At 37.4% G+C, this 13,324-nt stretch overlaps 2 protein-coding genes across 2 annotated transcripts; one reads left to right on the plus strand and one right to left on the minus strand.

Moving 5' to 3' along the window:
* On the plus strand, positions 927-3,072 carry LOC109227257 (aldose 1-epimerase). The gene is made up of 5 exons (XM_019392347.1): positions 927-1,178; positions 1,283-1,332; positions 1,488-1,611; positions 1,689-1,787; positions 2,284-3,072. The coding sequence occupies exons 1-5, from the start codon at positions 1,001-1,003 to the stop codon at positions 2,898-2,900; spliced, it is 1,068 nt and encodes a 355-aa protein (XP_019247892.1). The 5' UTR covers positions 927-1,000; the 3' UTR covers positions 2,901-3,072.
* LOC109227258 (vacuolar protein sorting-associated protein 29-like) lies at positions 4,096-8,342 on the minus strand. The gene is made up of 3 exons (XM_019392348.1): positions 7,995-8,342; positions 5,497-5,634; positions 4,096-4,692 (listed from the first exon to the last, which is right to left on the minus strand). Exons 1-3 carry the CDS (start codon positions 8,124-8,126, stop codon positions 4,393-4,395), a joined length of 570 nt encoding a protein of 189 aa, XP_019247893.1. The 5' UTR covers positions 8,127-8,342; the 3' UTR covers positions 4,096-4,392.

Genomic DNA, 13,324 nt, shown 5'->3' on the forward strand with positions numbered 1-13,324 from the left:
CTCATAATTTTGGAACTTGTAAAATTTTGATTTTTTTTTTGCGGCGGGGGGGGGGGGGGGTAGGGAGGGGGGTGGAGGGGNCGCTAAACTTTCGAACCGCGGAATTTCTAACCCGTAAACTTAATAATTTCTAAACCCGTAAACTTCCAAACACATAAACATCCGAACTCATAACTTTGGAACTTGTAAAATTTTTAACCTTTAAACCGATAAATAAAAAAACTAAAACTGAAAAACTATATAAAAAATATTTTTCGGGGGGGGGGGGGGTGTGGGGGACTAAAACTGAAAAATATATAAAAAAAAAATTTCCGGGAGGGGGGGGGGGGGAAGGGGCAGGGACCGGGGGGGGGGGTGCAGAAAAACGGAAAAACAGAAATTTGAATGCAATAAAAAAATATTATTTTTTGCAGGATGGGGGTGGGATAGTAGTGTGGGTGGTAACGGAAAAACTGAAATTTAAAAAAAAAAAAAAAACCTTTTTTGTGTTGGTGAGGGTGGGGAAGGTTGAGAAGGAGCTTTGGAAAATGTTTTCCCTTCTCTTGATAAGGAAAATGAATTGATAAGGAAAATATTTTCCAAAACATTTAAGCCAACCAAACATGAGAAAATTGGAAAATATTTTTTCCTTCACACCAAACAACCCTAAGATGTGAGGATTTTACTCACTTGAGAAAGAGGAACTTATTTTCAGTTAGAAAAAGATTCTTTTGGCTATTTATAATTTTAGCTAACAAATAGTACTACATAAAATAATGGAGAATCTGGCATCACACTTGCTCTAAAATCCTAATACGTCTTTACTACTGTCTCTATTAGAATATTTGTCGTTATCCACACTATTCAAATATCTTTCCTTATCAACATTATTATCTGAATTTCCCAAATCCTTTATTAAATTTCCACCGTTTTTTGTCATTTAACAATTTCACCTACGACTATTTATAGACCATCCAACGCAAACTCATCTTTGATTCATCTCTCTCTGTCACCATCAACAATGGCCAAAACCTCTCTTCTTTATTGTTTTGCTCTTTTCATTCTTATTCTTGGAAATCCATGTAAAGCAGAAGAAGAAGAAGAAATAAAAGTGTATGAGTTGAAAAAGGGTGATTTTTCTGTGAAGATCACAAACTATGGTGCAACAGTTCTTTCTGTCATACTCCCTGATAAAAATGGTATACTTCTCCCCCCAACTTCTCTGTTTCATTCTTATATTTATATGACTGTCAAGTTCATATCTTTTTGTTTATAACACTCATTTTTGTTATTTGTTTTTAAGGAAAATTGGATGATGTTGTTCTTGGGTACAATTCAATTGATGACTACAAGGTTAGTTTCTGTGATCCCTTTTGTATCCCATTAAGTTATATGGGTCATTTTTTATAATGTTTTTATGAGGCCAAATCTCCCAGAATATAGTAAAAGATCTGGAATTTTTGTATGTTTGATTCTTGATTAAGGTTATTTATTTAATGTATTTGTAGAACGACACCACATATTTTGGTGGCCTTATTGGGCGCGTGGCTAACAGAATTGGAGGAGCAAAATTTGAGTTGAATGGTGTGGAATACAAGTTACCAGCTAATGATCATGGAAACACACTCCATGGTAATTTTCAATTTTCATCCTTTTAATTTTAATGTTTTTTTCACTTGATTAACATTAACATATTCGTTTTAAATCAGGGGGAAGCAAAGGATTCAGTGATGTGATATGGACAGTGGAAGATTATCAAGAAGATAGTCATCTTACTCTTACCTACAACAGCTTTGATGGTGAACAAGGTATACATTAATTATCCCCTTTGTTGATATTAGGCTAAAATATTTAACCTTCAATTAATCAAAATTGTGCATATTTGTTCCCTATATATGAGAAATTTGTTCCTATTATTTAAGACTATTAGCATGTTTGGCCAAACTTCTAAAAAAACTTATTTTGAGAAGTGTTTTTCCTTACAAGTACTTTTTACTTTTGGTGAGAAGCAGTTTTTTTCCACCAAACATTTCAACTTTCAAAAAAAGCATTTTTTTTTTGGCCATGGAGAAGCTTGGCCAAATAGGCTATATATTGCCTTCAAAATAGTGCAAATTTCACATGTAATTAAATTGTTTAACACTTAATTGTTCAGTGAACTTTTGAAGATTCACTAGTATGGGAGTCACATGTGCACAAGTTCAATTATGTGAATGTTAAATCACAAGGATCAAAATCAAAATCTGTGACTAAAAGCACAAATTTTCCAAGACTAATTTTGAATATCAAATGTTTGTGAAACAGGATTTCCTGGTGACCTTTCTGTCAAGGTGAAATACATGTTCATTGGTACAAACAAGTTAGCCATAAACATGCAAGCAACGCCTCTAAACAAAGCAACACCAATCAATTTAGCATCACACACTTACTGGAATCTTGGTGGACACACCAGCGGCAACATTTTCTCCCACGCTATTCAGCTTTTCGGGTCAAAGATTACTCCTGTCAATGATAAGCTGATCCCTACCGGACAAATTACTCCGGTTGAAGGAACAGCCTATGATTTCCTCAAGCCAAGAACAATAGGGAGCAAGTTCAGTGATATAGCAGGCGGATACGATATCAACTATGTGTTGGATAATACTGAGGGAAAACATTTACAAAGGGTGGCAATTGTTCAAGAAAGCAAATCAGGTAGAAAGATGGAATTGTGGACTAATAAACCTGGTGTGCAGTTTTACACAAGTAATATGTTGGAAAATGCTAAGGGAAAAGGTGGATTTGTTTATTCAAAGTATGCTGCACTTTGTTTGGAGACACAAGGATTTCCAGATTCTGTTAATCATCCCAATTTTCCTTCCCAGATTGTGAATCCAGGGGAAACTTATAAGCACATTATGGTTTATAGGTTCACTGCCTAATAGGAAGTTCTAAGATTGCTACACTAGGGTTGTTTAGTTATTTATTTCTTCCCCTCTCCTTTTTTTTCTTCATGGTTATGGTATAGTCGACACCTTGTTTTCCATTTATATTAGCATTTTATTCTGGGGTTAATAAATAAAAAGTAGCTCTGAGTGACCAATTTATCTCATATTTCTCTGATTATATTCTATTTTTCAACTAGATGTACTTTATGCCTTGCTTTCCAATGCAGCAGTACATAACTCGTGCTATTCTCGTTAATAAAATTCACAGACAACATAATATACGCTACGATGCAAATACTATACTCTACCCTTCTCAGACCCTACTTGTGGGATTCTACTGGGTTGTTGTTGTTGTTGTTGATTCACTGATATCTAAATCGAGATTCATATTTGGCATAATCGATAGTATTGTATTATCCTTCTCTAAGTCTTCTCTAACAAAGGACACGAGTGGCTGCTAGTACAATGGCAATGGCATCCCATCTCCTAGACATTTCTAGCTCAATGCATATATACAATTGAGTCGTGTCCGTTGGTTCAACAAATGGCGATAGTTAAGATTAATCAAGAGGTCATGCATTAGTCGTTAATTGGGGTGTGAAAAGGTTACACATAGAATGTCCAGTCCAGTGAATTGAATTCTAAGACGCACATGTTTGCTTAATTCACCTTATGAGACACTGCAGCCGAGTGCCAGTAACATTTCATTGGGGTTTGTAGTGGACATATTTGTACATTATGTCCCTTTATAATTTTAAAATTAAGAAAATGACCTTTTAGATCTCTTATATGTAAAAGACAGATCTCTTACGTATAAAAGCAAATCTTCCATGTGTAAAAAAAAAGATAGGGTCATAAAACTAATAAGAAGTTTGTAAAGAACCACAAAACCAATTGACCCCTATCCAATCAACCCCGAAAGGAGCCTCTTCAACGGTCTACCAGGTTTGTCTGAAAAGCTAGCTAGTCAGGCACAATGTTGCAGCAACTAATTTCAAGGTAACCACCGTAGGGATGTGGTAAAATGGTAATAGATCCCTTTACCTTTAACTACTCCAGATTCTGGGAATAGAGAACCTTTCGATAAGTAAAGTTTAATTTCAAGATAGAGGATTAATATAAAGATTTATGCATATTTTTAAGGTTTCTACTTTGCTGTCGCTGCAAAAGCCACAATCAATCTATCAACTTGCAGCAAACAGACAAAATTAAATATTAAAAAAAAAAAAAAGGAATTTAGTAGCACAATAAATAGTGGACTTTTTCCAACCCCTCTTTTCCCCCCAGAAAACTTTCCAATTAACCAACTGAATTCTCAATGCACACTGACTCAAGTAACTGGACATAAACCTGAATAGTCAGAAGCAACAGGAAAATAAAGAACAAAGACAGCCGAAAAAGCCTCAGAAACAAGCAGACAGAGGAATATAATGTCTTATCGACTTTAGGATTCCACTAAAATCAGCTGAATTTCAAGTTATGCTATTCAATTAGCATTCTGTGTTGTTGTCTTCTTGAAATCAATCTTGTCAACTTTGACTTCTCCATCGATGAGTTCATAAACGTAGACCACAACACGCAGGGCGTCAATGTCCATTAGAACAAAGCTAGGGTTGACATCATATGTGATGCTACTGTAGGCACCAGTAGCAGATCCTGGATTTATAACAACCCCTGCTTCATGTTTGTAGGCTGTGAACTGATGTGTATGGCCAGTCACAAGTATGTCTACATCCAATTGTCTTTGAAGCATGGCTAATGAGTCTAAGTCACCCCATGGAATAACCTGGAGGACCAAAACAAGTGGAAGATACAATTACGAATAGAAAGGGCAGCACGCTTTGAGGACTAAGCATTTCTCACATAATTCTTTTTGATAAAGCATATTTCTCACATAATTCTTATATAATTAGTTCAGTTTGGAGTGCCAAAAATTTCAGAAGTGGAAGACTTTCTAAAAAATTTGTAAGCAAAAAGTTTAAAACAGACCAAAAAAGGAGATAGTGGGTCAAAAAGAGAGAGAGATGAGTGCAGCGACCAAGATAGAGTACAAATTTAGCCATAATATTCTTTTAAGTTAGTAGTGGGATAATACTGGGTATGTTGTTGTATTCTTTTAAGTTAGTTGTGGGAATATTGGAGAGACATTGTGTTACATCTTGGGGAAAGACCCATGAAAATACGGCAGGGCTTTTTTGGCAGTACAAGATAAATGCCTTCGGATCACGAAAATGCAACAAAACTTCAATTTCATGCTAAGCAAGAATGTTACTGCAAGTAAATTGACTCTTATAATGACATACTAGCAAACATTCTTAACAAGATGAACAGGTAAATTTGTCGTAAGCACTTATATATAGAACAAGGCATACATAAGAACCTGAAGCCATGGAAAATCACAAAAATTCGCAGAGAGGCAGGGTACATGTTAATACGTATGTATCTGATACATACCACACCACTTAGTAAAGAGTACTTAGGTGTTAAGTTTATCCCTGACAAGAATTCTGACCACCTGAATAACCCAAATGTTTTGCCTCATCAGCTTAAAGTAGGACAGCAAGTGACAAGAAAGAATGGTGAGTCAGACCTGGTGGCCGTGGCATAATCCAAGCTTAAATTGACCAATTGTTAGCGTCTTGGTCTCGGGGTAACGTGTCTCCTCGTCATACTCGCCTCTAGCAATATGCAAGTCAGGACAAAGTGTCTTTAAGTAATCATGAACCTCCTGCAGATGTAAATTGTATAAGGTATTTAATACATTTTTATAGAAAACCTACATCTGACTTGGATTCCAAACAATCTAGAACATGAATGTCCACAGTGAATGGAATATGTATTTTGGGAATAATAAACAAAACAAAATTGTTAAGGCAAAATATATCACACAAATTGTTGGAGTGGTTATTCCTAGAAGTTGCTTAATACAACTTTTTTTTTTTTTGATGACCGAGAAATCCGTCTGGGGCCGATCCTTTGGACCAACCGCAGCCTTCGAAACTCGGTGGATAATGGGCCCGCCCCTCTACCCTTCTCCACTTAAATACCAGGCTTTGCTTTGCATGGTGCGGGGGCTTGAACCTGTGACCTAAGACACAAATCCACCACCCTTTGCCACTTGAGCTAGGCCCTGGGGGCAAGTTACTTAATACAACTTAGATGCACTATGTGTAATTAGAGCACACTTGTGGAAGTAGCCCGGAGATAAAACAGTATTAATGGAGTAAATGCATTTGAATTTCCTAAATAGATAGATAAACCTTTTCACCGGAAAGAATTCCTAAATAAACCAAGGAGCAAGGTCTTCATTCTATACTTCACATGGTTAACTGAAAGATATATGCCAAATGACTAAGTACTCCAAAATAAGCATTATCTTGACTTGCATATTTTTTATTTCAGATTACAAGAAGCAATGATAAATTGATCTTATAACACAGAACTGACACTTAGTATCTCCAATTTTTCTCCACAAGCGCACAGCATAGAACAGTGTTTTCAAAGGCATCATTTCAAGCATGCTTAAACAATAAAGCTCATGGCTTAGGTTGTTCTTTGTGCTAGGCACTTTCGCGCTTTACATCAAATCCTTTGACAGCAATGGGACAGATATAAGTTACCTCTCTTATTCTACTACAGCTCTAACAGTAGAATATCTCTGCCAAAAGTACAAACCACATCAAAGATACTTGCCCTCACGCATAAGCAACTAATAAGTTTAACCTTGAAAGTTGAGGTTATGTAGAGTAATGGGCAAAAACCAAAGCTTTCAGAAAATGATTTGCAGAAAATTTCTTTGTTTTATTTTAAACAGTTTAATAGAAAGAAAATTATAGGGTTTAGGAGAGAACAAAATAATGCCGAGGTTAAAAGTAATAAGTCTGCAGCAACCAGGAATTACAGCCACGGGATTTCTAATGCTAAACTATTGGAAATAGAATTTATTATGGAGAAAAAATGCAAGCCAAAGCAAGCACAATCTAAAAGAATTATGATTCAAAAGGTTATTCAATTAAAAAGATCCGGTCACATTTATATCCAGTTATGACATTTAAAGAGTGAGTTTAGACAACTAACTACCCATTACCCCTCACTTACACAAATGCTTGAACAAAAGATTTTATATACAAGCCATAGGATACATCAATGGGTAACTTATAAAAGTAAATAACTATATAATAAACATGAATAGGGAATAAAACATGGGATCTTTCTACTTAAGTTATAGTTGGTAGCATATAAGAGGGAATATTAGCCCATCCAAAATGAATTCTTGAAATTTTTTGATACTTGCTACCATAAATTCTTTCATTTCCTCTGGAATGGCCTAAGCGCTAAGAACCTCCAATCATGCTACTCAGACTATATGCTTAACACATGCAAGTCGAACCTTGGTTTTCGGAGTTCGAAAGAGAATGCGGGGTAGAGGAATTGGTCAACTCATCAGGCTCATGACCTGAAGATTGCAGGTTCGAATCCTGTCCCCTTTCGGAACTAGTTAAGAATGGGCGGCACTATCCCAGCCCGGATCCAGCCAGGTTCTATTGATCATGTCCCCTTCCCAACAGTTGTACCTTGTCTTGGGGAAGAAATATAAACTCATTGCCCTTGGCGAGACATGAATAGCATTATTTGTTCTACACCGCTCCTTTGATTTTTTAAAGCCATTCAAAACAGCCTTATATGCTGCTCAGTGCTCAAGACACATGCATCTCTAGCTATAACAACCTATCTGCCATTCCCTTTCAAAAACTTTTAAATTTTCTGTTAATTAAGTCTATGTATTACTCAATCTGAAATTCTGAATTCATCCCTGGAAAAGAAATCAAACAAATATTTCTGCTAAAGGCAAACTATTATCTGCAGAAAAATTATCCTTTAAAACATTGCTGATGCTTGCAAAAATATTGGAAAACAATAGCTAACATTAAACAGCTGTTGCCTTTAGTTTTATAAAATAGCCCATTAGGTATAGCAAAAAAAACATACATGCAACAACATTAATTTTTAGCAACAGCATTTTCTTAGTTTAATCGGCCAACTAATACTAATTAATTCGGATGAATTAAAGGGAAGAGAAAGACTCACTTTAATGCAGAGGTTACCAGTACAGATGATATGTTGGATCTTTCCAGGAACAAGCATAGACTTAAACTTAGCGGGAAGATCAGCAGCCCTATGCGGGATGTGAAGATCGCCCAATGCTAATACCAGCACCATCCTCCTGTAAACCGAATCAACTACTCAAAATTTCAATATACGATCGACAATCTGGAATATCACTTAAATCAAAATCAAGAAATTTGAAGAATTAGAGATTTCCGGTTTTGCCCATTAAACCCTCTCTCTGCTTTGTCGTTGACACTCCAGCACTGGTTTGATCGCTGAAACCATGGAGGATCTGACGCCGTTTGGTTACCTTTTTGGTATTTTCAATTTGTTCTCAACTTTGCCCTTTTATTTCACATGAAGCTCACGTGACCTCGAGAGGGTTTTTTTTTCTTTTTTTCCTTGGAATTATTTTAGGGAAAAATTACATTAAACCCCCCTATAGATGACTTGATCAACGATAGACCCCTCATAATTTTAAATCAAATATTTATGCCCCATTTATTTACTTTTAATGAGATTTGAATCTGAATAGTTCAAACCTCATGCAATTTTTTTTTTTAACCTTTAAAAGTTTTAAGAGGCTATTCAATAATTTAAGGAAAAATGACCTTTACCATAACTCTATTCAGAATCATCACCCGTCAAGGTTATACAACCACCCCCTTCAGCCTCTACCAGTGTCAACCATCATCGTCAACTACCATTACCATCACCATTGTCGATGCCAGCCTACCACCAATTACCTCTATTATCGTCATCACTACTATCAACCACCAACAGAACACTATCGTTAACCATCATCATCCACCACGATTGGTCATATTAATGCAATTTATTCTTTATTTTATTTCAAACTTTACGTTTCAGTTTTGTCATTCAAAGCTTCGAAGCCTAGGGGGAACTTAACTATATATCAATATATATGAAGCAATACAAATACTACTAGTACAATTGTCATACTTAGGGAACCAATTTATGATTTAGGGAAATATAAGAGATCATCTAATTCGTAATTCATTCAATAATGCCATATCTCTCCCGTTGGAGACTTGGAGGCTATGGGGTGTAGATTTGGTTCATCGACAAGGCTTGCGTTGAAATATATTTGGAATAATAATATTCAGTTTGTAATTATCTTCTTTCATGGTTCGCGACAACATTAAGAACTATAGTGTATCAAAATATGCTTAGTCAGGCATCCTATTTATCAGTTTTTAGCTATGAATGGATCTCAGGCAGAGCTTCTTCATGATTAATTAGTTTCGCATGTCGGAATCTGCAAAGGAATTCTAAGTTATTCTTAGTTTTTTTTTATGAGTATATCATTTGCCCACAGGAGGCTTCATTTTTCATAATCAATTAATGGTTCTATCAATTAACCCATTCTAATCCAAATTCACCACTACTAAAAATTCGTCAAAAACCCACCAACTTTAGTCGGTCTAAAAATCGGCCAAAAAACCGACAAAAATGGTCTTTCAAAATTTTTTTTTAAGTTTTCTTTTTTACGAAACCGACCAACTTTGGTCGGTTTCTTTGACGCAAAAATGCGGAAAACTATTTTTGAGTCCCGCGAAATTTATTTTTCAAAAAACCGACCACTTTGGTCTATTTTTTCAATTAAAATAAATAAAAATCAATATTAAGAAAACCGACCAACTTTGGTTGGTATTCTTAGGCTGGTCATTTTAAAAAACCGACCAACTTTGGTCGGTTATTTTCGTGCTAAAATACAATTAAAGAGTATAAATAAAAAAATGACAATCTTAAAACAAAATGCACAAATTGTCTAGTGGTAGAATAGTATCATGCCACAGTACACACCCCGGTTCGATTCCCAGATGGTGAATCTTTTGATTACATAATTAAAATACCGACCAACTTTGNCCGACTACTTTGGTTCGTTTTTTTTTTTTTGCAATATTTTTTTTTTGAATTTAATTGACCGACCAACGTTGGTCGGTAATTTCCGACCAACTTTGGTCGGTATTCTCAACCGGCCGTCAAAATACCGTCCACACGTAAATAGTTACGTTTTGGTCGGTAATTGGTCGTAACCGACTAACTTTGGTCGATTTTTTTGGTCGCTTTTTGGCGAATTTCTAGTAGTGCTGATACCACTTTGTCACGCCCCAATCTTGGGAGGCGTAACTGGTACCCGGTGCCGCACTGGCCCGAGCGGACCACTCTGTAACTCATTCATTTCTTTTGTAACTATCATGGGCCAACATGGCCACAACTCGTAACGTACAATTGTAAGTGGGCAAATGTTATATCAATGAACCTTCGTTCATAAAACATGAATACATATGGGCCGTCAAGGCCTCTGACATACTGTACATAATAAACCAGTGTCTACAAAGCCTCTAAGATTATTTGACATAAAAGAGGACAGGGTACCGGCCTACCCATAAGTCTGTGGCAAAACTCTGACACGATGACTCATAAACTCGGTTGCACTCCGAATGAGGTGGAGTCTTACCAATCCTTCGCTGAAGCAAATCTCGTCAACTATGAGGGCTCGTCAAACTGATTATCTATACCTGCAGGCATGAATGCAGCGTCCCCAACAAAAGGACGTCAGTATGAATAATGTACTGAGTATGTAAGGCATGTAAATCAGTACATAAAGAAAATGGAAGAAACATGGAGTAAAGGAGTCAACCTGTAAATCTGGATAGCTCTGTAAATCATGAAATATTTATAATGTCATGCATATGCATATGAATGCCATGTCATGCATATGGTACATGTGTTCATAATACCATCAAGCCTCTGAGGGCATCCCATCATATCATCTCGGCCACTGTGGGCAACATCATCAACATATACCAACTGATCAAGTGGTGGTGCGTATATAACGCCGTAACCTTTTTACCGTATCCCATATAGATATAATCTACATATATATGCGTATCTAACGCCATCTGGTCATGCGTCAAAGTACATGTATGAATGCATGAAATGCATAAGAATATACGTAATAAGATTCTCTCGGAGTGCCATAAAACTCAATATGCCTTTCGGATAAACTTTTTGATTACAAATTATACCTTTTGATTTTAAAGTAATAAAAAAACATTGTCAAAGTTTGACGTGCAAAATGAAACAAAGGGAAGACCACTATCTATATGTCATGTGAATTTCTTATACTATTGCGAAAGAAGAGTTGTTTCAGAGATCAGAACTGAGACCTGCAAGGGTCCCCACTTTGCCAAAAACTTTTTCTTTATGCATATAATCTGAGTGAAGTCATATCGGAGCGCACCAACATCTTCCGCTGAGCTGATAGCCTACTCGGAGGACTCTCGACCCGTCTATCAGGACCTGCGGACATGAAACGCAGCGTCCCCAGGCAGAAGGGACGTCAGTACAAATAATGTACCGAGTATGTAAGGCGCATAAATAAGTACATAAAAGACATGGAAAAAATACACAGTAAGTGACTCAACCTGTAAGTCTGGATAACTCTGTAAATCATGAAATACTTATAGTGTCATGCATATGCGTATGAATGTCATGTCGTGCATAGGTACATGTGTTCATAATATCATCAAGCCTCTGAGGGCATCCCATCATATCATCTCGGCCACTGCGGGCAATATCATCAACGTATACCAGCTGATCAGGTGGTGGTGCGTATATAACGCCATAACCTTTCCCATATCCCATATACATATATATACATATATGTACGCGCATATAACGCCATCTGGTCATGGGTCCCTTTTGCCTGGGGACGCTGCGTTTCATGCCCGCAGGTCCCTATAGACAGGTCGAGAGCCCTCCAAGTAGACTATCAGCTCAGCGGAAGATGTTGGTCACCTTAGAATGCACAGGGTGTGATACCAAACTTGTCAACTTTTGACAAAACTTATCTTCTTCAATTCGTTTAGCTTCTAAGTCTTAGCACGTTGTGTAAGGTCCATTAAAAGGAAGTATTCTTTGTATGCGGCTAAAATCGGAGAGTCCGATTTTATGATCATTATGACGCTCCATAGCCCGTCTCCAGAAGGCTCGAGGAACAGCTCAAGGTTCGACCCCGAGGGTCCCCTATGTTCGACCTCAGGTGCAAATCGGTGGCTATGATGGACAAGCGGTAAATTCCCAAGGCACGTGGTTAGGGCTGACCAGGTCTACAAGAATAGTACAAGTCCGTACCGTGACATTAAACGGTTGTACCAACCGCATATCTTTGTAATAAATAGTTGTATCCGCCACATATCTTTGTAATAAATGCACCTGTACTATGTTGGGATTCCCCCTCCTATATAAAGGGGACCATTATCCTTTTGTAAGACACATGATATTCAATACAAGAACAAGAACACTCTCTGTTCTTCGACTTAAACATATTCTACTGTCGCTCCTTTTATTTTGTTGGTGTTTTATTGATTGTTCTTCATTTATTACTCATCATTGATAATAAAGAGCCATCATCAATGCCCTTAGAACTGTTAGTTCTTCACCGACCATCCCCAGTCTGACACTTTAGCTCGACCTCGAGGCCCAGCATAGGCCAGCTCGAGACCCCGATTCACGGCTATTCGGTTTGCATAACATACTGTCCTCAAGCTTTTATCTCATTTTCCTGACTCACACTTAGCATCTATCGCTTAACAACTAGCATTAAAATAAATCACGTATTTTTAGAACCACAAAATCAAATTTATTTGTAATTACCATTTTCAAGGTAAACAGTTTGGCGCCCACCGTGGGGCTAAAAATAATAGTGATTGTTTTAAGTGCTGGTTTACCGAAAAACGCAAGTTATTCTTCACACTTTTTCTTGTCCAAGAATCTTTTATTTCAGGTCAAAATGTCTAACTCAGTGAATGCACATGAAAACAACGGTTTTGAGGACCATGGAGAGAATGGTGTAGCTGTTCCAGGCATCGGTGTACCACTGCGAAACCCTGAGGACGCACCAGAACCAATCCCCGTGGATGTGGGCTCACACAACGCCCAACACGTCGATATAAGCTCCCACACTACCGGGAGTATACGCCAAGAAAACCAACAAGAAGCTCAGAGAACCCCATCTCGGGAGGAACGAGAGGTTAGCCTTCACGTCATTTTTGAGATGTTGCAGGCACAACAGCTGGCGATTGCTCAAATACAAAGCCACCAAAAAACTCCAAGCACAGCAGCACCGGAAACGGCTCCTCGAGCCGAACAGGTACCGGAAAGATCGAGCAACAACGGGTCAGCAGCCGACCCCGCTATTTGAGGCTGCTCGAGGGGCCTCACAAACGAGGATTGAAACTCGGGGCGAAAAACGAAGATAAAAAGCTAATGACGAAAAA

Source organism: Nicotiana attenuata, chromosome 6 (assembly GCF_001879085.1).
Source record: "Nicotiana attenuata strain UT chromosome 6, NIATTr2, whole genome shotgun sequence".
NCBI classification, from domain to species: Eukaryota; Viridiplantae; Streptophyta; class Magnoliopsida; order Solanales; family Solanaceae; genus Nicotiana; species Nicotiana attenuata.

Bases quoted from the DNA above. Each gene is read 5' to 3' on its own strand.
- LOC109227257 (XM_019392347.1), top strand. From the start codon at position 1,001: ATGGCCAAAACCTCTCTTCTTTATTGTTTTGCTCTTTTCATTCTTATT. The intron at 1,333-1,487 runs GTTAGTTTCTGT...ATGTATTTGTAG, and splicing joins ATTCAATTGATGACTACAAG to AACGACACCACATATTTTGG. The intron at 1,788-2,283 runs GTATACATTAAT...TTTGTGAAACAG, and splicing joins CAGCTTTGATGGTGAACAAG to GATTTCCTGGTGACCTTTCT.
- LOC109227258 (XM_019392348.1), bottom strand. From the start codon at position 8,126: ATGGTGCTGGTATTAGCATTGGGCGATCTTCACATCCCGCATAGGGCT. The intron at 5,635-7,994 runs GTGAGTCTTTCT...TTACATCTGCAG, and splicing joins CTGGTAACCTCTGCATTAAA to GAGGTTCATGATTACTTAAA. The intron at 4,693-5,496 runs GTCTGACTCACC...TTGGTCCTCCAG, and splicing joins GATTATGCCACGGCCACCAG to GTTATTCCATGGGGTGACTT.